The following is a 25530-nucleotide window of genomic DNA, read 5'->3' as shown; positions in this document are numbered from 1 at the left end:
CTCAAAGGTAGGCGGAGGTAAAAGTAGATAATACCTTACTCTCTATTTGTGGTAGTGTAGTCAAGCAGTAAGGCTTTATCCAAAGGCAATGCTAAGCATTTATTGTATCCACTCAGGCAAGAAATTATGTCACACACTCAAAGACTGAACTCAGGCCAATTTGTTTGTATAAAAATATTAGTCAGTTGTATTTTATTTTCTAGAATAAGGCCAGGCCTGGGACAATTTAAGTATACAAATAATTTGCAAGAATAGTACAATCGAATATAGTTTAAATGCAGTTGTATGCAGTTAGATTGGTTACAGATAGGATACTTGTTCGCAGATAGTTGTATTTACTTTTCAGTTACTTTTCTTACACAGCAAGGTATCTCTAGATACCATGCTGGTACCTTTCCTAGAAGAAAGAAGAAGTAGGTAATGGGTTTTGCAGTGTAAGTACAGTTTTGAAGTATTATTCACGATACACACTCAGTCCTGAGAAAACAAAACTGGGGGTACAAGTCAGTGAGTAGGGTTCGGTCGGATGGGCAGTCAAGGTGCACCGCCAGCGGCACAGAGGCGCCTGGGTGCAGAGTGCTAGGACCACACAGTAGCCAATGGGTTAAGTACAGTCATTGGTTTGGAGACTGCGGGCGGGAGGGCAGGCCACCCAGTTGATGAAACAAAAACTCCTGAGGTTGAGCTCAGCACTGTAGGGCCCAAAGGGCAGCACAAGAACTACACCGCCAGCGACACAGAGGTAGCCGGGTGTAGGATGCGGTTGTCGGAGTTCCCAAGGTTTCTCAGTGGAGACAGTTGGTCTTGGTCTCAGCTGCACATTCAGTCAGGGTTCCTGGGAAGCGCTCAACGACTCAAGGTAATTGGGGTCTTTGGGAGTTATCATCCTGTGACCGCACATGTTTGTAGACAGAGTTGGTCGGATGGTCGCGATTGGTTTTCTTGGACCGCTTTGGTTAGAGAGTCGGTCGGGTTGTGTCACCTTTGGTCGCGATCAGAGGGAGCCTTCCAGATGAAGGCTGCAGGTTTGGTTTAGGAGCGGGTAGAGGTTCAGGAATCACTGGGAGTCAGGCAAGGTTCGCCGGAGGGACCTCATTAAGGTATTGGGTTACTTGGGCTAGGGGGCCGTGAGCACAGTGATGGAGACTCACGGAATTGGCCGGAGGCAGTTGGTTTTGAGCAATTCCGGTGCTCACGGGGGACAAAGTATTTTTGGATTGCGAAGGCAGTGCAGGTTCTCCAGGGTTTTGAGGGCTGCTTGCTGCAGAACACACTGGGGTTCTGCTGGAGGATTCGGAGGTCGGGACAGACTGGTAGGCCTGGGGCCACGTCAGTGGGCGTCCTCCTCTTCTTCTTTCACAGAGGTTTTTCTGGCCTTCTTCTTCAGGCTTCTTTTTGTAGGCTCTGGTCTCTGGAGGCAAGGTTCGGGATTGCCTCTAAATACTAAATTTAGGATTGTTAAAGGTAGGTACAGGTCGGGACCAATGGGTCCCTTCCTTGGGGTGGGTACAGCCCCTATTGTGCCTCCCTCCAGTGGGAGTGGGGCATAAGCCTCATTCTTGTTGGCTGAGTACCCCCGCCTTCAAGATGGCGGGACTGTGAGTTATGCTTTACCTCACCACCCCCACCTGAGGGGTGGGGTTGGCAAAGGTGGGCAAACCTCTTTTCCTATCTCGGTTTCCCTGCTGATTCTCCAGCCCAGAGTGGGGGTCAGAACCGGTAGGCGCCAGTTGCTGGGAACAGCAAATGGTTTGGGTAGCTCACAAAGGCAGTAGGTCTTTGAAGCTTCCCCTTCGTGGACCATGCCCATCCTGGGAGAGGAGGCTTGGCACTTCGTCCCAGAAGGTGCTTTGTCTCAGGACCTCGAGAGCGGTAGGCTCTTGACCCAGGGGTCCAGAAACCTATCTGGCAGTAGCAGCTGGTGAGCACCCACTCAGCCAGGACACTAGTGTTAGGTCATTTTTCAGAGGGCATCTCTAAGGTGCCCTCTGAGTGCATTTTGCATTAAACCCAACACTGGCATCAGTGTGGGTTAATGTGCTGAGAAGTTTGATACCAAACTTCCCAGTTTTCAGTGAAGAGATTATGGTGCTGTGGAGTTCGTAATGACAAACTCACATACCATAACACTTTATGGCATTACTGCACTTACAATGTTTAAGAATTGACTTAAACACTGTAGGGGTACATGGCTCCTGCACCTGTACCCTCACCACTGGCGTAGTGCACCCAGCTAGAGGAATGGCTTACCTATGCCAGGGCAGTGGGTTGTAGGCATGGCACAAAGGGATGTGTGTTATGTCGACCCTTCATTTTTGTATGCACCAAACATGCAGCCTGCAGAGAGAGAGAGAGAGGGGGGTGTGTGTGTAAGTGCGTGTGTGCGTGTAAAGGTACAAGGCCTCTAAGGGTGGCACAATAAGTGCTGGAGCGCTTAGAGGCCTTCTCTGGTCACAGTGCCCTTGGTACCTAGGGTACCTCTTACAAGGGGCTTACATGTGGACAGAGTTGCCAATTGGGTTCTGCAATGGTACAGTTTAAGGAAAGAACATAGGCCCTGGGCACCTGGTTGGCAGAAGCCCAAGGCACTCTTAGTCAAAGTACATCAACATATAGGCAAAACGTGGGGCCAACCATGCTAAGGGGCACTTTCCTACAGGACCCCTTCATAAGAATAAGGAGGCTAGGTCCTAAGCTCCCTCACTACCGTACCTCCTTCTACCAATAGGGAAAATCTGTGGGGACACTGGGAGATCCCACAATTGCCACATAGCCCAACGTTTGAGCTGTCTACTACTGGTTAAGAGCAGAAACAACACATTAGTATATCCTATTGGGACAACAGCTAGCTAATCTGCCACTAACCTCTTCACTCTATCTAGAGTGCATAGAGGCCTCGTGCACTGCAAATAGGGTGGACTGAACTTCTGCCAAATTCTAATTACAGTGGTAAGTATCCATAACTAGTAGGATAATGCATGATTTTCCTATTATATAGATTCTGAACTGATCAATCCCAGAATCTGATGGAACAATAAGGTTCATAGGCATAGTGAGAAAATTAGCATTACTCCTTCAAGAGAATGAGGAGGTTTGTCCTTGGTCCTGTTACTACTAGACTTCCTTCAGCAATAAGGGAAATCTCATGGGACTTTGGGAGATCAGGGTAAATTCCCACACTGGGCACATTTTATGCCATTTTTAGCTCTCTACCATTGCTTAAGAGTGGAATAGTCAGCTTAAAATAAAAAAACTACTGGCCAGTAAACCATTCTCAAGTGGCATTAATGGCCTTACTTAGAAGTTGACAGATGGGGATGGCCACCAAAAAGCAGCAGATGTCCTGTCCGCCCTATTTAAATTGCATAGAGGGCTTATACACTTTAGGGTAGATATGGCATCTGCCAAACTCTAAATAAGGTACTAAGTCTCCATAACTAGCCAGATGTTACAGTATTTGTTCCGCTACATAAAATCTAAACATATTATACTCAGAATTTTGAGAGACAATACGGTTCCTGGCATAGTGAGGAAAATAGCAGGAGCCTTTCAAGACAACAAAGAGGCTTACTCATACATTTTTTCACTATTAGACTATTTTAGCTATCTACAATTGCTTAAGAGCATAATAGGTAGCTTAGTGTAAAAACTATCTTAGTGGGACAACTGCGATCCGTATTTGCATCTCCACCTCTCCACTGTTCTCTCTCTCATTGAACAGCACTTCACCAGTGTAGGTCTCTCTTGCTGGTAGCATTTCCCACAGGAGTTCATCATTATGCATTCCGGCTTCATCACTATGTAGATCAAAGCAGAGTAATACTAAGTTCTGGAAATGTTCAACCTTCCTTCTAGTGTGAGCTTTTCTGTGCAAGTGCCATTGTGAGCATGTAGGTGGCCGCACTATCTCCCCTAGCCATGCACCACCCACAACTCATTGTACCAGGATAGAGATACCACCAACGTCCACCGCCTAAAGGATTGCAAATGCTTGTTGGAATAACAAGCAATAACCTGCAACTTCAAAGAGTGCTTAGACAAGACATTAGAGGACCCCATCCACTCTGATGCTCCAATGGACAGTAACAGACAGGATGCTGGACAAGGCACTCCCTCATTGCATTAAGCTCCAATGATCTTTTACACAGTCCTACCAACCCCTAAGAAGATCAAAAGCTAGGTGTACCCTGAACAATACAGGACTATTAAATGCACACAGATTGCAGTAGGCCCTGAAGGCTTTCGAGAAAGTGCTGCCTTTCCTAGCAGGTCATATGAGATGGCATATATGGAGAAGAGCATTATCTGCATAATTTGTGCATACAAGTATCCCTAGTACACGTGTATTGATAAAAAGTAAGGCAATAAACAATAAAAGGATAGCAAATAGATGTGACTCCCTTAATTATAATTAGGGCTCCCTGTTTTCCGTTTTTACTGATTTTTACAGATAAATACAGACAGAAAACATTTATTGTTGTGTCTGTATTTATTTTTAAATGTGGATAAAAACGGAAATTGGGTTGTTTTTTTATTAATTCTAAATTCTGTTTGCCATGCCAATAGCTTGTGTGGGTTGATAGGAATGGAGGTTAAAAAAGAAAGAGATTTTAGTAAAGAGACTTTATCAGTAGATATACAGAAGGCTGCATGTTTTCATATAAGTGCACTGATTTAACTTCAGCCGGTGTTCACAGCACTGAAACCTGCAGGCATGCAAGCATGACTGCATATTTATCGGTTAAATAAATGTGAAAATATACCAATTTCAGCTTTATTTGTTCACAAAGAGCAAGATAAATATGGATAAATACAGATGAAATGTGCAAAAAATAATTATGGATAAATATGGACAGAAATGGCCCAAAAATAAATACCATAAAACCGGGAGCCCTAATTATAATGTAATTGTAAACTTTATTTTTGACAAAGAACCACAAGGTATATCTTGATCAGCCTGGTATACAGACATTCTGTATCGACTGTTTGTATTTTTTGCTTAATTCGTCTAATTTGTTTATAAGAAGTGCTTTAAATACGGAACTGAAATTTAAGCAACCAGAGTTTAATACTAATTTAGTTGACTTTCCAAGTCGCTCCTGTATTTAAATAACCCGTTTTTCAATTACATAGATGGGCCACTAGGTAGGTATAAGGCTTTCTTTCGATAAAAACATATCTTAAAAGCATAACATTATACAGTCATTTGATATCAACAAATGATACAATGCTCAGGTGACAATTTGGTTAGAAATACTATACAATGGGAATAAAAAGACTGCATAAAATTAGATATAAAATCACTAATTAAATAATTTCATTAAGCCTTTTGGATCTGATGGACCAAGCCCATCTTAAAAATGTTGACAGTCCACATGCATACAATGACCGAGTATCTGACATCAGGATTCGCAATGCTACAGTATGATGTCTAGTGCCCAGTTCTCTGCATAATGGTTTTAACCAGCAGTTCCTCAGTGATTTGTATGCTGGGCATGCGAACAAAATATGAGCAACGGACTCTACTCTGGTCTTACAGATTGGGCAAAAGGGTGAAGTTTGAAATGGAACTTTCCAGCGTGCAGTCAGTTCACATACTGGGAGGATTCCAACCCTGAATTTAAAATACAAAGCCCCCATTCAGTGGGCTTCAAAATAATATCAAGGTAGGGTTCCCGAACTGCCACATCCTTGATCCTCAGAAAGTCAACAGTTGCTCTGCCATGTTTAGAGTCAGAGCTGCTTTTACTGGATACCCAACTCCAATAAAGATTCTTCAAGACCGCTTTGGGGGGAGCGGATCTAGTTTCCCAGGCATCCCCAAGGCCCAACTCACCAAGCAAAAATTTCACATCTTTGAGCCACCTGATTTTGGACCAACCCGACATCGACATTACTTCCATCAACCCATCCGCATACTTGGCTAATTCTGGGACTCGCCTTAACCGAGCCCATAGTAGGAGCGGTCGGATTTGTGCCTGCTCTTTGATCGAGCGGCACCCCAAATCGAGTAGCAGAGGTACCGTAGGGGTACTCTGTGGGAGTGCCATTAGATCCTTAAATAATTTATTCTCGGATCTAGATAGCTGATCTATGTTGTATGTACCCCACAGTTCTGCCCCATAAAGGGCCGAGCTAACTCCTCTCGCCTTATAAATATCAATAACCGGGGCGATGGGTTTAATTGAAGAAGAGCGCTGTTCCTTAAGGAGTGCCCCCACTACCCTTTTGTGGCGTAGTAACATTTTCTGTAAGTGTGGGTTCCACTGCATTGTATCTGATATGCGGATACCTAGATAGTCAAATTCTGCAACCCTTTCCAGGGGCACAAGGTTCAGGGCTGGCGGTCGCCCGGGTTTTTTAGGGGGTTTCAACACCAGGTATTTGGTCTTATCAGTATTAATTATAAGCCCTCTGCAAGTTCAGAAGGACTGAAAGCTGTCCAAGAGGCTCTGTAAGCCCACGGGGGACATAGAGATGAGGAGGGTGTCATCAGCGAATAGGAGGGTTGGAATTCGCTTGCCCGCCAGGGAAGGTGCATCAGATGGATTTTTCAGCAAGTGCTCCACCATTCCATTCACATATAGTGAGAACAGAGTGGGGGCAAGGACACATCCCTGGCGGACACCCCTATTCACTGGACTTCTATTTGACTTCTGGCCCTGTGTACCCCACCTCACCTGTGCAAAATTTCCAACATGGAGCCTCACTAATATTGACAAGATATACGCGAGAATCCCCATTTCGGACAATAATCCCCACAAATGATCCCGGGGCACCAGGTCAAAGGCAGTCTTTAGGTCGATAAACACGAGGTAAAGACTGCCTTTGCCTATTAGGACCACCTTCCAATATATGAGCAGTAATCTAAATGCCTGTTCGATGGTTCCTGTGCCAGTCCTAAATCCTGCTTGGTAGTCCGATAGAATTTTATTATCATCGACCCACTGCAAGAGTCTCCCAAGTACCACCTTTCCAACGACCATCTGGGTAGAGTCAATTAAACTTATTTTACGGTAGTTGGCAGGGTCGTCCCGGCGCCCCTTCTTAAAGATTGGGAAGACCTCAGCCCCCTTCCATGAGTCTGGGATTGCAGCGCCATTATTGATGGCATTAAGTAAAGTTGAAATAAGCCTCCCCCATTGGATGCAATTGAGACGGAGCAAATCCCCCGGGATCCCATCTGGGCTTGCTGCTTTATGTGGCACTATAGATTTAATCGCATTTTCCACTTCCTTTGCTGTAAAAGGGTGGCCTTCGCGCTCCCCTATGGGGTCCATTAAGGTGGGTGTGGTCGGCCCCTGTCTGTCATCCAGGTGGTTCGTATATAGTGTAGAGAAGTGGTTAAACCACATTTGACCAGTGATATTGCACGTGATAAGGGTGTTAGCGGGCCTATTCCTAGCTCTTATGAGGTTCCAGAAACCACTAGGATCCCTCCCGGCACTGGCCTCCTTTAGAGCTTGCCAATACTGGTCCTCCCACTCTTTCTTTGCTTCCACAATAGTCAGCTTGTAGTCTTTCCTAGCCAACTGGATTAGCTCGGGGGACTTGCATTTAACTGCTTTAATTAGTGCAGATTTCTTTTGTCTGCATTTTTTTTAGTACCAGCCCGGGTTACCCTTAAGCCTTTGGCGCTCCTTTTGTGCAGGACCTCTGTTTTGTACTAGGAATAAGTTTCCCAATGCCTTAATTGTGTCACAAAAAACTACAGATACTTCCGAAGAATCCAGGGTGATAGTGTCCAACTTTGTCTGGGCAGCTGCCAAAAGGGCCCCTATGCTCTGAACTTTCCCCTCGTCCAGAACAACTTTACACCATTTAAGGCGCCTCCCGCAGTTTGATGGACAAACTTCTGAGGTTGACAATGTTTTGATTGGTTCGACCGGTCCGTTTACACACTGCCACAAGGGGTGTAAGGTCAGCGAGAGCGGATTGTGATCACTATCCACAGTGGCCAAGACTTCCATATCATGCATGAAACTCCAAAGCTTGAAGTCTAGGAGGATATAGTCAATCCTTGAGGAATGATTTACCCTATTAAACGTATGGGCTCCAGATGGGTCCGAGATGGTTCTACCGTTTACCGCCCTTAAGCCAAATTCCATGGCTAAGGTGTTCAGCTGTATGGCCCGTTGGGACCACATCTTTATCTGTTGGATAATTAGTGTGGGTATACCCCTCCTAGCGTCCTCTTCGGTGATATCCAAGATGTCCTCTGCCGCGAGGGGCTCGAATGTGCAATTGAAGTCCCCCGCGACCAGGACATGCATGCTATCGTGGCACTGCCTGAGTTCGTTTTCAAGGATAGTGACTGTGGGAGAGGAACAACCACCTTTGGTGCCCCTGGCATAAATATTAAATATTTCTAGGGTTCGCCCTCTCCGTGGCCCCTAGCTGAGATTCTTAGTATATCTGGAGAGTTGGTTTGCTTTTGAAAAATGTGACAACCCAGAGAGATACTAACCCATATGAGAAGACCTCCTAAGGGGCGACCTCTCCCTGTAGGGGGGGAAACTGCTGGTACAAAGTAAGTGGTATAGCCGACCTTGTGTCAAGGCTCCATACTCAAAAGAAGTCCCGTCTCCCGGTGCGATAGGTCGATGCGGCGAATCAACGGAACCCCACTTATAGACCGCGCTTCAATTGCTTAAGGTAGCTCCATCTACAGCTCTCCATAGCAGAAAACATAGCGGCTCCGTGGTTCAACTCCCTACGGGACTTCTTTTGATACCTGCTGCCCCAAACATCTAAAAGTACGGCGGAGCAACACCTAACCCTCCGCTATAAATTCTTATCTCGTGGAACTGGTTTCCCGGTAAACTTGCTTTATGATAGCCACCATAATCAGGATCTCTATCCCTTGGGAATAATCTAATTTTGTATTTTCACTGAAGAACCTCCCAAAGACTATATCAGGTTCACTATCGCAGTATCCGGCGTGAATGAAATATAGAAAACATCCCCTACTTCTCGCAGGACATCTGGTTTCGAGCAGCTATGTCACTATGACTAGAAATCGATAATAGATCTTTATTCCTTTTCCCTCCCAGTCAACAATCCCCAGCCCTGACGAAGGTGTGGCCCATCTGGCCTGTCACCGAAACGCGCGTCGGCTTGTGTCTCCAGAAATACGGCATACTGTTTTATATTCATTAGGAGCGTATTAATACCATCTATCTGGAATAACATTCTGATCTATGCAACATACTTACCATCCCTGGGTTGCATACGCCAGGACGATAGGAATGTATGGAAGAATGAAAGTTGAATGATAGAATTTTAGATAGATTAATTTAGAAATCTGTGAGTATGTGAGTATGACTGAAGTGTGAATTGTTACTGGGTAGGCCCCAAAGTAGGATGAATTTCTGTTATTTTTATCCCCTCTTCTCACTTATGCATGTTGTCTGATGTTCTAAAGAAAACTATGTGGATCTAAAATGTTATCTATTTATGTAAGTTTTTTCTACATCAACTCCAAGAGTATATAAAAAGAATAAAAATATATATATATTTGCTAAATACTTTTTCTTGAGTATAATTGGATTGACTGAATTTTGTCATGTGCAGTGCTAACTCCTAGGCTAATCACCCCATACATATTGGGATCCTATTGTTAGGACCACTACATCATTTGGCGGGGTTACGTTTCTTGTTCTATTTCCTCTGCTGTCATGGCCATACTGTTGGTTACAAATAAACCTTGCGACCCGGGCGTCCCTGAAATTAACTAGGATGCAATCCCCCGGAGCATCTTTGGTCCTATTGCCAACCCAACTGACCCTTCTTACATGGAGAACCTGGCCGTCAAGTTGGCTTGGAAGGGGTCTATTCTCATTTAGCCAATGCGTGGTTTTATTTTTAAGCTCATGGTATGATTCTGGTTTGCCGGCCTTGGGCTTTGGGACTCCTGTAAGCACAACTACATAAGGCAGGCATTCGGGCGGTAGATTAATGTGGGATAAGTTGGTATCATCATTCACAGCCGTGATGGACTTTTGGGCTAATACAGGTAGATTACTACTATGCCCCGCTATTTTACTTGAGATGGTGTTAGTTTCCTGTCTCTGCATGGGTACACTAGAACGGGGTCCTTTTGCCCCTTTGGCCATGGTCGGATTGGAGATTATTCTAGTTTGCTGGGCACAGTGGGTTTATGTAACTGATACTACAGCATTTATTCCGGACATAGGCCCAGAGGCTACCTCTAGCGTTTTGGGTGCCCTCGCCTCTGTGGATGTAAGATCCACCAGTGGGTTTTCCTTCGGTTCACACACATCCTGCCTGTTCTTAGAATGTAGTTTGATTAGTGTCTTGAGGGAAAAGAAATTAACGAGTGTGGCTTGCTCAAATCTATCCAGCCTCTCCGTTAATACCTTCACCCTCTCAAGTACAGGGAGTATCAGGGATTTCACAATTTGCTCTATCTGGGCAATGGGGGGAATCTGAGGTAAGGTGCCTATTATAGAGGTTGGCTTTGGGCTAAGATTTACCAGGTCAGTTGAATTTCGCAAAGTCTGACTACCAGTCAAAAATTCACCTCTTCCTCTTGAAGGCATGAGTTTCTCTGACCTCCCTAAACCCAATGATTTCTCACTTCCTTTGAAGGTTTTTGCCTTAAACTTCTTAGAGGTCTTAAGACATCCCCCCCTTAGTCCACTTGCAGCTCTTTTCCTTTTAGTGGGTGCTATTCTAGGACCTGCAACAGTCGCTGGCTCTGATTGCACAGGAGTGCCCTCGGGGATTATGGGGTTGCTAGTAGAGGCGTGTTCCTCGTTCGATGTGTCTGGCCCCAATACAGGTGGAAAATCCGACTGCTTGGGAGATTCTAGTGCATTAAGCCTCTCCAGGCTAGCCCTTATGGTGTGTGAATTTGGAAGTGCTTTACCAGGCGTAACACCTTCAGTGTGCTCGTCAATATTAGCAGGGGAGTCGGCCAATGCTAGTGGCCCCAGAGAAGAACGCTTGCGATTAAATGGTTCAAGCGAGAGGCGACTCTCTGTGATAGCGATTTCCTTTTCAAGGACAGAGTATGCTCGGGTGATGAACAGGTCAAGTGTGCCACTAACGCAACCTCCCCCCACCCGCCTACCCTTTCCAGAGCGGGTGGACATTGGCATGGGCATTACTTTTGTCAAGATATGGCACAGAAGTCCCGATAATGCAACAATATGGTATAATGCAATACAAATCGTCCAAATACCTTTCAGGGGTCCATAAGGTATACCGATGATTAGAGGGGTGGCCCAGCCCGGCCTACACCGGCCTCCGACGGCCCCACCCTTGTCCCGGGCTTCTCCCGGGACGCTACCGCGCGCTCCCACGCAGCAGCTCAGTTAGGTAGCTAAATGGTGTCCGTAGGGAGTGGGCGGAGCTCAAGGAGACAGCCAGGTGTGGAACTAGCCCAAGTGCTCCTGGGACTTAGAGTCCTGCACTAGGGCTGCGGCGTCTCCTCTTCACCAGCGTCCCCCTCCGAGTATTGTTTTGCGGATTCTCACGGCCCCCAAGGAAGGACAAAAGCAACAGCAACAGTTCGCCTCAATAACGATGGGCCACTAAAGTGTTAAACTTTTCAAGCCGTTCAGGATATGTTTAACATTTCGCTGCTATTTTAATGCCACTGAGGGACTCCCAGTTTGATTACAGGGAATGATTAAAAAATGTAGGTTTATGATGGATCCAGTGATGGAGAAACAAAAATGTTCTTCAAGTTAAACCTGATTTAGCTTTTCATCAACCCAAGTGTAGCAACTTGTGTTTATGTTTGTTAAACACATTGCAGTCCTTACTTACCCTAACAAGACTTCAATGCATTTCTTTCCTTCCATTCCAAGACTTGCTGCTTCATGAAGAGCGGTATAGTTTTGCCTAGCAGATGGGAATACAAACAAAAACCTTTTAGTGAATATGTACCATGTGTAACATAATTATCTTCAAATTGCCCAACGAAGTACAATTTGTCCACCCTAAATATTAGCATTGATTGTTATGAACTAGCTTGGTTTTCAAAAGTGTGTCTCGTTGATGCACAAAATGAAGCATTTTGGAAACGTCTCCTTCAACAATAAAGCACCTTTCTACTACGTGAAATTCAACAATATTGACATAACTTCATTCTTCCACAATGATTGTATAATTTATCATTGGAATGTAGAATAAATCCATGCCACTGTAAAAATAAAACAGATTCTTTCTCTTAAACCCCATACAAAAACTACATTACCATATTTCGTAATGAATTTAGTTGTGACTTAAGACAAAACAAGCCAACATATACAGAAATACAAACACATATTTCATTTATTGCTTAGTCTCCCTCTTGGACAAGACCCCCAACACAAGAAACAGCATCACTGCCTGCAAGACCTAAGCTGCTAACTGGATAAAAGCCAAAAGTCTCAAGCTCAACACCAACACTACAAAAGCACAAGTTACTTGCCTGCGGTAACCATATATCTGTAAGAAACAGTAGTTAGTATTAGATTCCTTACCTTAGAATACCCCCAGGCATCAGACTGGATCCGGAAACTTTTGCGTAGCAGTACCCTTGCACGTCGGTAGGCGTCGTCTGCAGCTCCGCGTCCGTCGTCGGCGTCGTGGGCGCCGGGATGACGTCGCCGGAGTACTTAGACACCGCCCTCGCGCGCTGGCGTCAGTTCTTATACACAGCTTTTTCCGCGCCAGAAACGCAGTGCCATGATAAAAACCAACACTGGTACCATGAAACTAGGGCCCTGAAAGGGGATGAGCTTAACCCTAGATATCGGTTCGCAGAACGGGGAGGATGGGTGGGGCGGTAAGGAATCTAATACTAACTACTGTTTCTTACAGATATATCATTACCGAAGGTAAGTAACTTGTGCATCTGAAAGAAACAGGTTAGTATTAGATTCCTTACCTTAGAATAGATACCCCAGCAATACCAACCCCAGTGGTGGGTCTGAGAACCAATGATCACACCAGAAAGTCCTGGAGAACGGAACGGCCGAAAAAACCATCTCTCCGGACTTGGCTGTCCAGGCAGTAGTGTCTTGCGAGCGTGTGCAGCGAGGCCCACGTAGCTGCCTGACAGATGTCTTGCAAGGGGACTCCCCGGCCCAGGGCAGTAGTAGCCGCCGTGGCCCGTGTGGAACGTAAATAATTAATTTACTCTCTTAATTTCTATGCAGGTAAGTACTTAATCAATAATAACTCAATCAGAATGAAAAAAGACAGAGTCCGTGGTGTTAGAGTTTCTAGGGGTTTTATTCCTCATAAAGGAATCAGGATATCATGTTCTGACCACCACAGGGGTGTCAGAAGGGATAGATGAGCGCTCCTGTTTTATTATCATACATAGCTTATATACTTGATTTACACCATATGAATCAATGTAAGAGGCGTAACAGCTGAGAGAAGACAAGATAACAGTATACACGTGGTACTAGTACATCATCAAGAGGCGTAAACTAGGCGTGAACCAGAGGTGTGTGCTGGAAACGTCACTGATAGGTGACGCAAGTGGGTGGCACCAAGGGGTGGTGCTAACAGAATGTCGCAATGTCAGCAGAAAATCGGAAGCTTGGATGCACGCGCAGCTGCATGACGTGTGATTGACGGGGTGCAGGGGACTTGACATTCACACTGACGGAAAGAGACAGAAGTCTGGCATGTCAGATCAACTTGTACTTCTATCATATCTGATATCTGATGTTTTAGGAACTATACTATCTGGGCGGAAAGGTCTCTAGGGCAGAAGCTATTCTATGCTAACTGTGGATGCGTGTACAAGCGCCTGAGTGTCTACATGTGAAGCGTGGGGCACGGGGCCTTCCATGGAAGCATGGCAACAGAGGCTATGAATTACTTGCATTGAGACAGGTCGGCCCTTTGGCTCTGCAGCTGGGGAGGATGTTTACAGGATCTAGTAGGCAGGAATGTATTCTCGGGGAGCGGACAGATAACTTGAAGGTTATAGTCAGTCTTGGCAGAAAGCAGGCTTGAGCTGAGCGCGAGGGGCCGCGCTGAAAGTAGGACGGAGTTCACGGGTACAGAGGTAGCCTGGGCAGAGTCAGGAGCCACAAAAGAGGTTCAGATGGCAGGAATTCAGGGCCTACTCTTGCTAGAGCAGGAATACTTGAAAAGTGTACTACAAAGAGACGGTGGCATAGCATACTTAGGAACGGACTACATAATCCATTCATGGTGGATATGAAAGAGGACAAGTTAACGGTGGACGCAAATGTATTTGCGTCTTCATAGCTGGCACAGGAGGGAAGTTACATGCACTTTAAGCTGGTACATGGAGTCGGTGGGGTACGCGCTAGGGAACACAACATGACCAAAATTTAATTTTCCTCATTCCCTCCTTGTTCCCTACGGACCCTTCATGAAATATCGATCCTCATGAATCGATCAGTCTGTTCTTGTAACATTATTTGTTCTTCTTTCTTTCGGTTACGTTTTGAGTGAAAACTGGAATGTTCAATACAAGAGGTGGCACACAGTCCACAAATCGCTGGCCCACACTGCAGGCACAGGCAGCAACTGAATACAAGGACTAGGCCAATGCCTAGGAAGGATAGGATCTTCCATCCCCAAGCTGTTAACGTCGTCCAGAACCAACCGGACCAAGTCCAGGTGCCTGAATTCTGATGTATCTGATTTGCAATTTTATGAAGACGGGTGATAGCTAGATATACAGATGGTGCGTTTTGTGGAATGAAAACACAGCAGCTCGACCCGATGACCTTACAGGCTCCACCTCTATCTGCCAAGATGACGTCAATTACAAGACGATTCTGAAGGACAACAACCCGCATAGCGGACTGCTCTTCTGTTAAGTTACCTAAGGCGGAGGCAGTTTCATTTACTACTGCTTCAAGTGTTCTAGTTAATCTGCGTATTAATTTACTATTCTGGACAGGTCCTAAAAAGAAAAAGAATCCTTTATTAAAATCGGTGTACTGTTCCCATGCCGTTTCTGTGTAGTCGACAAGTGGGATATCTCTTCTGAGTCTATTCTTTACTAGATTGCTATTTCTATGGTAATCAGGAGGAGCTAGGAAAACAGGTGGCAGAAGGAATGCAATGTAACAGGTACCATCCCAATCTGGAGGTAGACGTATGTATGCGGTATGACCACAAACAAAGTAAGAATGACTGACAGTTTTGAAAGATGACTTTCCATGATCACTGAATTCGACCACACTAGTGCATTTACTATGACCTAAGTGTACTGAACCTTTCTTCTTGATACATAATTCACCAGTGACTGGCAGTACTGACATAATAGGTAGAACTGGTGTGGCTTCGGATTCGACAGTAAGAATCATAAGACTGATTGTATAATTACCTAATCCATATACTTCATTTTCTAGATCAGTTCCTATTCTAGTGGGAAGTCCCTCCTTATCTGGGTAACAGACATCTAGTAGGACCAAGTTCAGGTTTCCCCAAACCCAACCCCCATCGAAAACAGCAATGTCAGGATCTAAAGAATTAATTATTTTAAACCATGCTCCGCAGGAGCCATTGTGAGTGAACGGATACGGAAAGAGAGGCAGAGCTCCCTTGTAATTCTGGTAGGGAGGGAGTCGGCCACATATCCAGCAATTTGTAGCATTGTTAGTTTGATGAGAATGATGTAACATACTGATGAATGTATTGTTGCGCAGCGCGAGTCTGTAGGAAAGCTCATGAGGAGGTAACTCACTAAAAGTGTGTTCAGCAGAGACATTGTAAGCAGATTGTTCACGCTTAAAAATAGGATAGTAGATAGGCAATAAGATGCTAGCAACAATAATTAAAATACTGAGAATAAACATTATTATTAGTGTCACTATGCAGTGACTACGAAGTGATTTGCAATATGTACTTTTCTTTGCTTCTCTCTCTCTATCTCGATCTAGGGGATACATGTCAGAAACTATTTAACCGATTCACCTAGGGGAGGACTTAAACAATTAAACTGTCTGACTTGCTGGATCGTAATTTCATGCGATATTGTTCTTGAGGAGTCTTTTCTCGTTGCGATTCGGTAAAGTCTTTGGTAACACAGTCTTTGGTGGGGGTGGGTGTGTCTTGTTCCGGTTTCAGTCCTGGGAATGTTTTGATATGGCTTAGGTGGACCCACCCCTTTCTTCCCTCGATTTTCACCGCCGTCCTTGTTGTTAGAAGAACGGTCTTCGGAGACTTCCAGCGGGGCTCCAACGGACTTTTCCTGTCGAAGTTGCGGACGAGGACAGTATCACCGGGACGGACGTCATGTGCCTTTACATCAGTGTTGTCAGGGAAGGCTGCGGCAACCTGTGAACGACATGATTGGAGTGCAGACATCAAGGAGGCAAGGTAATCTGTCAACATATTAGAATCAACATCAGTAATCTTTTTAGGAATGGGCGTCCCCCACATATTCGGTGGTCTTCCAAAGATCACCTCGTACGGGGATAGCCCTGATCTCGAATGGGCGACCATTCTCATATAGAATAGTGCCACTGGCAGGGCGACTATCCAGTCGACCCCTTTATCCTGACATATTTTGGCCAGGCGGATCTTTAGTGTCTGGTTATGCCTCTCAACAAGGCCTGCTGCTTCGGGATGTCGGACACAATGGAACTTCCACTGGTATCCTAGTAATAAGGAAACTTCTTTCATTAATGCAGACGAGAATGGCTGACCGTTATCTGAGTACACGACACGAGGCAGGCCGTATCGTGGGAAGAATTCACGAACCAACTGTTTGGCAGTGGTCGGAGCAGTGTAATCTGGGACTGGGTATGCTTCGGTCCAGCGGGACAGAGCACAGACAACTACGAGAACATATTTAAATCCTCGACAACGGTCCATCTGGATATAATCCATCTGGAGGACTTCAAAAGGGTGATCGGGAGGATGAAATCCACCTTGCTCTACAGGGACGCTTTTACCTGGATTGAACTGACAACAGATCATGCAAGTACGCACTTTCTGTTTTGCGGCTGCTCGTAAGTGTTTATTGTTCCAGAGATTTTGTAAACTGTCTAACATTGCTTTCTCTCCTAGATGTGCAGGACTATGTGCTGTATTTATCATGACTTGAACCATAGAGTCAGGGAGAAACCATGTAGATTTTCCCTTCGTCATCCAACCTTGATCTGTCTGGATCCCTCCTAGTTCAATCCATTTCTTTATTTCTTCTGGAGTAGCATGTGTCTGTACGTCGATAACATCTAGTGTGGGATCCCTGACTGTCATGCAATTTGTCGGTCCTATTGTCTTTGTCATGTCAGTTGTTGGAGTGTGAGTCAGTGCTGTATGTTTTGCTGTCTGGTCTGCCAGGTCGTTACCCTGGGAAACAGAATCTGTGGCTTTAGTATGTGCTTTACACTTCATGACGGATATGGCTGAAGGCAGATGTATTGCTTCTAACAGTGCTTGAATGAGAGGGCCATGCTGTATCTTTGTACCATGAGAGGTCAGAAAACCTCTTTCTTGCCACAGCATGCCGAAGTCGTGTACGACTCCGAACGCATAACGGGAATCAGTGTATATGTTAACATTTCTGTTCTTGGCTAGAATACAGGCTCGGGTCAGAGCGATGAGCTCTGCTGCTTGAGCAGACAGTGTATCAATACGATGTGTTTCTTTAACTTCAGTTTCAGTGGTCACGGCATACGCGGCCACTAACTCTCCTGTACTTGTTCTCATGCATGAACCATCCACATAAAGTGTCAGGTCTGGATTTGTCAATGGAACATCTGTTAAGTCTCGTCGGGGCTTTGTTACTGTATTAATGATCTCTATGCAATCATGCGGAGCTGGATCTGTCATAACTGTAGGTAACAGTGTTGCTGGGTTCAGGATACTGCAGCGTCTGATTTCTATGTGTGGTTGGAATAATGTCAATTCGTAACCTGTCAGTCGTGCTATAGTCAAGTGTTGAGTCTGGGTTCTGTTTAACAGAACCTCTACAGAGTGTGGAACTTGTACTGTTAACTGATGACCTAAAACAATTGAGTCGCTTTGTCTGATTGCTAACGCTGTTGCTGCTACTGACTTTAAACATGCAGGGAGTGCCTGGGCTACTGAGTCCAATGTACTTGAAAAATAAGCGCAAGGCTTATGTGAACCTGCTTGATCTTGAGTGAGGACAGACAACGCTGTACCTTCACGTTCTGTAACAAAAAGTGTAAACGGTTTGCTGTAACATGGTGTTGCTAAAACTGGTGCTTGGCATAAAGCTTTCTTTAATTCCTCAAAGGCTTGTGTATGTTCCTGAGTCCAAGGGAGGGCAGGCGAAGTTGCTGCCTCCTGTGTCGTTAACTGGATGAGTGGTTTAGCTAGAAATGCATATTGAGGAATCCATTGTCTGCAGTACGAGGTGAGGCCTATGAAGGCCCGCACTTCCTTTTGTGTCTGGGGTCGTGGCATATTTATAATTAACTGAATGCGATCGGGAGTGAGCTGTCTCCCCACTTTGGACAGCAAGTGACCCAAGTACACAACTTGCTGAACACAGAATTGTAGCTTCGAAGGAGACACCTTGTGTCCCTTATCGGCCAGGAAATGCAAAACTGTCATAGATGCTTGTTCACATTCGGGCTCACTTCGTGCGGTGATCAGTAGATCATCGACGTATTGCAGTAAAGCGGTGTTAACTGGCATTTGGATACAATCTAGTTGTCTTTTCAGTGCTTGACTATAGATGCTGGGGCTTTCTGTAAATCCTTGAGGTGCGCGGGAAAATTTGAAACTTCGTCCATTTAAACTGAATCCGAAGAGATATTGGCTCTCCGGATCAATAGGTACACTGAAGAAAGCGTTCTTGAGGTCAATTACAGTAAAGAACGTTGCTTCTGAATCAATAGCAGTCAATAGGGAAGAGATATCGGGGACCACAGGATACTGTGGTACAATACATTTGTTCAGTTCTCGAAGATCAATCACCAGCCGATATACTGGCGGTGCATTGCGGTCTGTACGTTTAAGAATTGGAATGATGGGTGAATTACAGATGTTGGAGTCGGTCTCTACGACCACTCCCTGGGCAATAAGCTCTTCAATTATTTTCAGTAAAGCCACTACAGCATCGGGTGGTAACTTGTATTGTCTGATTCTGGGTAGAACAACTCCTGTCTTGAGTGTTACACGATATGGAGTGATATGCATACAACCTACATCAGCTGGGCCTTTCGCCCATAAGTGATCTGGTACATTTTTCAATCTGACATCAAAATCACGTAAAACATAATGACCCTTGAAATCCCGTAGAAAGAGTCTGACTCCCTCCGGGGAACAGCATATTATAGCTCCTAGAGCCTTCAGTGTTTTAATTCCTAACAGATTTTCTGGACATGATTTCGTAAGTAACAAATCTGTAACTCGAGATAATGGACCTACAGCTAATGGTACTGGTTCCGATACTTCATTTACAATAGGCTGTCCTGAAAAACCAAGGGATACATTCTGTGAGCCTGAGAGGGGTGCCCCTGGGACTTCATTGTGACTTATTGTAGTACGACTTGCCCCTGTGTCTATTAAAAACTTTCTGTCTTTTCCCAATACGTGACTGTGTACATAAGGACCTTCTTGATCTACAGGAATTTCAATAAGAGGCAAATCACTTTCCCTCCCTAGGCTGTTTCATGTATAACGGGGATAATCTGGATATGCCGACTGGGCATACTGGTACATCTGCTGTGATACTTGCCGAGTTGCGGCAACGGGCTGTGTCTGGGCATGTTGTGGCTGCGGTACTGCTACTGTCTGTACTGTGTGGGACTGATCATGCATAGACTGTGTATTCTGCATTGGCTGTTCGTTCTGTGAGGTCTGTTGATGACCCTGTTCATGTCTAGGCGGACGCGGTCTTTCTTTAGTTTTACCTGTCTCGATGTTATGTTTCAGGACTGGACATTCATGTACGTAGTGACCTGGCTGCTTGCAATAATTACATGTTCCTTTAATGGGAGCGGCAGAATGATTGGTCTGGGCCCCACCTTTCCTATGACCGTCGGCTGGAATCGTCTGAGCTACTAACATTTTCATTTTCGTGTCTTTCATACGTTTCTGTTCCTGATCTTGTTCTTCCCTAATTCTGTTCTGGTGATATTGTAACATTTGTAACATCTGGGATGGCGTGTTTGCTTGCCAAGTACTTTCAACTTTGTACACTCTATTTTTGACCAATGGTAGGGCATTCTCTACTAGTTTTGTTACAAAAAGGTGTGGATATGACTCGCTGCTAACTTTTAGGCCACTATTTATGATGAAACATTTCTCGAATCTTGAATAAAAGTCACTAGTATCTTCATCTTGTTTCTGTTTACAGGACGAGATTGCGTCCCAATCTTCCTTTCTAGTTGTCAATAATCTTGGCAAAACCTGTACTATCAAACCTGGTAATGCTTTAGTCTTATCCCCAAGGCCTAACCCTGGGACTCGTTTACTTTCTTCGTCTTCTATTTCTGCCCATGCTATCTTTGACTCTCCCACCTCCCAATCTTTTTCCTTTAATTTCTCGTAAATGCCCGTGGGCAACAGTACTTTTAACATTTTCATAATATCATCATACGTGTAATCCCCCATCAGTAACATGTCTTTAAGCTCTCTGTGAAAACCTGCAGGGTCTTTATCATGGCACGGAACTAATTTCTTCATTTCTAACAGTTCTAATTTAGTCAGTGGTGTGTGAACATACACACGTTTCAGGACGTTATCCGTACCCATAACTGGGTGTACTTCTCGTAAGGGATTCTGACTTTCAATGCCACTACCGCATTGCATGTGATACGTTTTCCTTTCTGGAGGCGGGGCGGGAACATATTCAGAGCTTATGAAGGTGCTATATTTATGTCGTTGTTCTAGAATTATTTGTATTAATTTGGTACTAAAACCTCTCCATCTATCCATGAGTAGTGCTTCTAATGTTTCGTGTAAGGGACCTGGATCAGAATGGTGGTTTCTGAACTTGATGAGGAGGTGCTGAATCATGTATACACCTGCTATTTTCTGCTCTTCCGGGGAAAGGTTCAAGAATGTCTGCACTAACGTGTCATCATTATACATGTCTGGGTTTTCGGCCCATAATACAGCTGACCGGGCTAGTTCCTGTTCATCCATAGAATTGAGTACATGGTACCCCATTCGGTCTCGAAGCCTTTTATCAGTTTCCTGGAACTGATGTTCAGAAGAATTCGGATTTGTTAAAGCAGAGAGAAAAACTCTCTTGTGTTCTAGACAGATGCCCTTCCTAGGATAGTTTCCCTTACCTACATACGCTATAGTATCTGTAGACCTTCCTGGTGCTTCATGTTCTTCTTCCTCCTCGGAGGAAGCTTTATCATTCTCTTCCTGGTGTGCAGTCAATACTGCCTTTCTAATTTTCTGGGACATACTGGCTATGCAATTCCCTCTATCATGCTTTCCTTCGGCTATATTTTGACCCCACTTGTTTAATGCGTCTAATTCACTTTGATCTGTCTCGGGCCTGTCTCGTTCTCTTATTACACAATTTATGAAAAATCGTAATATCTGGGCTTGAATGTCAACTTTCTGTTTATGCATGGCGTCTTTGACACTGTCAGGGTCTTTCCCTGTCTGAACAAACTCGTATATTCTATCGAGACGCTCCTTCATTCCTACATAGCATAGCAGGCTATCGGTGGCAGATCTTAATCGTAGTGATGCTAATATCATTAAATCGTCTTTTCCGGGTACTGGATCATATCTGCAAACTGACATCTTTTCTTTAAATGCGTCAAGCCGGGATAAGTGGGGAGACTGGAAAGGATTCTGCGTGTCCCTTAAATTTAATCTGTGTGTCGGTGGCGGGGTCTGTAGACCCGCTGTCGCACCTCCTGAGGCGGATGCTTGAGCATTATCTCTCCGCGGAGTCTGGATCTGAGTCTGAATTGGTCGTTTAGTAAGATCAGGTAGGACCTGTTTCGGTAAGTCAATCTTGAGTGCGGGAAGTGGCGGAGCTGGCGGAACAGGGGAAGTCTGTCGGGGTACTGGCGGAACATGATCTGGGGGCGTAGTGCCACCCCCATCCCTGTCAGTAGGCAGGGCACGAACAGGCAGATTGGTATAAGCTGGTGCTACATCCTCTAGATAAGCATTTAAGAATATGTCTTTAGTAGTTTTATGCATTACTTTAGTTGGAACTAATGGTGTCGGTAAGTTTTTCGGTGACTCTGATTGGGCTTCAGATGTGCCATCTGCTGCAAGATACATACCGTTTACAAGATTATTTCGGGCACGGTCTATTTGTTCTGTTTTTACTCGGATCCCTTCAGTAACTAATTCGTTTTCTTGGTCTTTATCTGATTCTTTAAGTCTGTCTTCTCTACGGAGTGCTTTGTCAGCACGCTTACGTGATTCCTTACGCCAAAATTCTATGGCGTCCTTCTGAGATTGTCTAGCTTTCTTTTTCCATAATGCTTCTTCTACCCTCATGATGCACTCGGCATCCCACGTTCCGGTAACAGGCCATCTGTGTCTTTTTTTGTCTAGGTGTTTGGTGTAATCGGCCCATAAGTCTAGATATAATATGGCATCTATGCCATGTTTCTGATACATAAAATTGCCTGGAGTGTCCCTAGGGGGGATAGGAATTTCTTCCTCCAGTAACCCTTTCCTAGTTCCTATCTGTTTTAACTTGTTGAAAAACGGCATCCTGCTTACTTATTACTGAATGCTAGATTTTTTTACTCCTTAAATACTCTTGACAGCTAGTTTATACGAAAAACACAACAATACACGTTTTAACAGTCGCATTCATACCACAACATTAATCACATAAAAACATCGAAGACATAGATGACTATCCCCCTATACTGGATGTACTGCTCAACAGTACGGATACACTGGTGTAACAGTGCAGAAATTCGGAATACTTGATATACTGCTAAACAGTACAGATACACTGCCTAAAAACAGTGCAGACCGGACTTGCGTACCCAAACCCGTCTAGATACGACCCAGCAATGGTACTCACCGGGAAGCACGGAAACAGAAGGCCTCGGAAAACTCGACTGGACTCGACTCGGGACTTCGGAAAACTTCGGAAAACTTCGGAAACCTGGTGGGCCTCTTAACACCTCGGACCTTGCTTCTTTCGGCTGGGCTCTGGTCGGGATCCTCCGCACTCCTCACCGCCTCGTCTGGGCACTGATCGCAGTCTTCGTCACCTCCGTGGGTCAGAGGGAGATGCAGGAAATCCTGCCAGTACACGTGTGTTCCATCTAACTGATGGCAGGGGACACAGCTTGCAACGCACCAACCGGCGCGTGAGGTGGGGGAGGGGTCCCTGTTCGGGCGCCAAAATGACGTAAATAATTAATTTACTCTCTTAATTTCTATGCAGGTAAGTACTTAATCAATAATAACTCAATCAGAATGAAAAAAGACAGAGTCCGTGGTGTTAGAGTTTCTAGGGGTTTTATTCCTCATAAAGGAATCAGGATATCATGTTCTGACCACCACAGGGGTGTCAGAAGGGATAGATGAGCGCTCCTGTTTTATTATCATACATAGCTTATATACTTGATTTACACCATATGAATCAATGTAAGAGGCGTAACAGCTGAGAGAAGACAAGATAACAGTATACACGTGGTACTAGTACATCATCAAGAGGCGTAAACTAGGCGTGAACCAGAGGTGTGTGCTGGAAACGTCACTGATAGGTGACGCAAGTGGGTGGCACCAAGGGGTGGTGCTAACAGAATGTCGCAATGTCAGCAGAAAATCGGAAGCTTGGATGCACGCGCAGCTGCATGACGTGTGATTGACGGGGTGCAGGGGACTTGACATTCACACTGACGGAAAGAGACAGAAGTCTGGCATGTCAGATCAACTTGTACTTCTATCATATCTGATATCTGATGTTTTAGGAACTATACTATCTGGGCGGAAAGGTCTCTAGGGCAGAAGCTATTCTATGCTAACTGTGGATGCGTGTACAAGCGCCTGAGTGTCTACATGTGAAGCGTGGGGCACGGGGCCTTCCATGGAAGCATGGCAACAGAGGCTATGAATTACTTGCATTGAGACAGGTCGGCCCTTTGGCTCTGCAGCTGGGGAGGATGTTTACAGGATCTAGTAGGCAGGAATGTATTCTCGGGGAGCGGACAGATAACTTGAAGGTTATAGTCAGTCTTGGCAGAAAGCAGGCTTGAGCTGAGCGCGAGGGGCCGCGCTGAAAGTAGGACGGAGTTCACGGGTACAGAGGTAGCCTGGGCAGAGTCAGGAGCCACAAAAGAGGTTCAGATGGCAGGAATTCAGGGCCTACTCTTGCTAGAGCAGGAATACTTGAAAAGTGTACTACAAAGAGACGGTGGCATAGCATACTTAGGAACGGACTACATAATCCATTCATGGTGGATATGAAAGAGGACAAGTTAACGGTGGACGCAAATGTATTTGCGTCTTCATAGCTGGCACAGGAGGGAAGTTACATGCACTTTAAGCTGGTACATGGAGTCGGTGGGGTACGCGCTAGGGAACACAACATGACCAAAATTTAATTTTCCTCAGAATGAGCACGAAGCCCCACAGGAGGCTCCTTTCGAGCCAAAGAGTAACAAGCCTTGATGCACAAGACGACCCATCGAGAAATGGTTCGTTTGTGCACCGCCCTTCCCTTCTTAGCGCTCACGTAACTAACAAAGAGTTGGTCATCCACCTGGCGTGTGCGATCCAGATAGAAGGAGAGTGCACGTTTTGGGTCCAGACGGTGGAGCCTCTCTTCCTCTTTTGAGGGATGCGGAGGCGGAAAGAAGGTGGGCAAAGTGATGGACTGCCCGATGTGGAAGGCTGTGACTACCTTGGGCAGGAAAGAGGGTCGCGTCCGCCCACAACTTTGTCCGGATGGACTGAAAGGAAAGGATGCTTAGAAGAAAGGGCCTGGAGCTCACTCACTCTCCTGGCAGAGGTGATGGCAACTAGGAAAGCGGTCTTCAGAGTAAGGAGGACAGTTATGAAGTGGCTCAAAGGGAGCACACGTCAGAAAAGTTAGAACAAGGTTCAAGTCCCACTGAGACCTCACGAAAGGACTTGGAAGAAACATATGAGTGATGCCCTTCAAAAACCTATTTACAACTGGGGACTTGAACAAGGAGGGCTGATCAGGTAGCCTTAAGAATGCGGAAATGGCCGAGAGGTATCCCTTCAGAGTGCCCAGAGCAGAGCCCTGCTGGGCAAGAGAAAGAAGAAAGAGGAGAACCTCCGAAAGAGGAGCAGAAAGGGGATCCACAGCCTTTGCTGTGCACCATGCCACAAATGTGTTCCACCTGCAGGCGTATACAGATTTTGTGGAGGGACGCCTGGCTGCCAGGATGACATCACAGACTTCAGGAGGCAAGTCAAATAGCCTCAACTGCCGCCACTCAATCTCCACGCATGTAAGTGGAGACTGGACAGGTTCGGGTGGAGGACCGTCCCCTGCTGCTGCGACAGAAGGTCCTCCTGAAGGGGCAGACGAATCGGGGGATCGACAGACATGCTGAGTAGCTCAGGATACTAGAACCTCCCTGCCCAGTCCGGAGCCACAAGGATGACTTGGGC

At 45.4% G+C, this 25530-nt stretch overlaps 1 protein-coding gene across 1 annotated transcript in view; it reads right to left on the bottom strand.

Moving 5' to 3' along the window:
- Window positions 1-25530, bottom strand: part of DZANK1 (double zinc ribbon and ankyrin repeat domains 1) — a 1079146-nt gene that overhangs the window by 60443 nt on the left and 993173 nt on the right. The window contains exon 20 of the mRNA XM_086926915.1: window positions 11797-11871. Within this exon, the coding sequence (XP_086783041.1) occupies window positions 11797-11871 (75 nt within the window). The remainder of the gene's footprint in view (window positions 1-11796; window positions 11872-25530) is intronic.

Source organism: Lissotriton vulgaris, chromosome 6 (genome assembly GCF_964263255.1).
Source record: "Lissotriton vulgaris chromosome 6, aLisVul1.2, whole genome shotgun sequence".
NCBI lineage: Eukaryota > Metazoa > Chordata > Amphibia > Caudata > Salamandridae > Lissotriton > Lissotriton vulgaris.
Note: the sequence above shows the minus strand (reverse complement) of the source record. Positions and strands in the feature narration are given on the sequence as shown.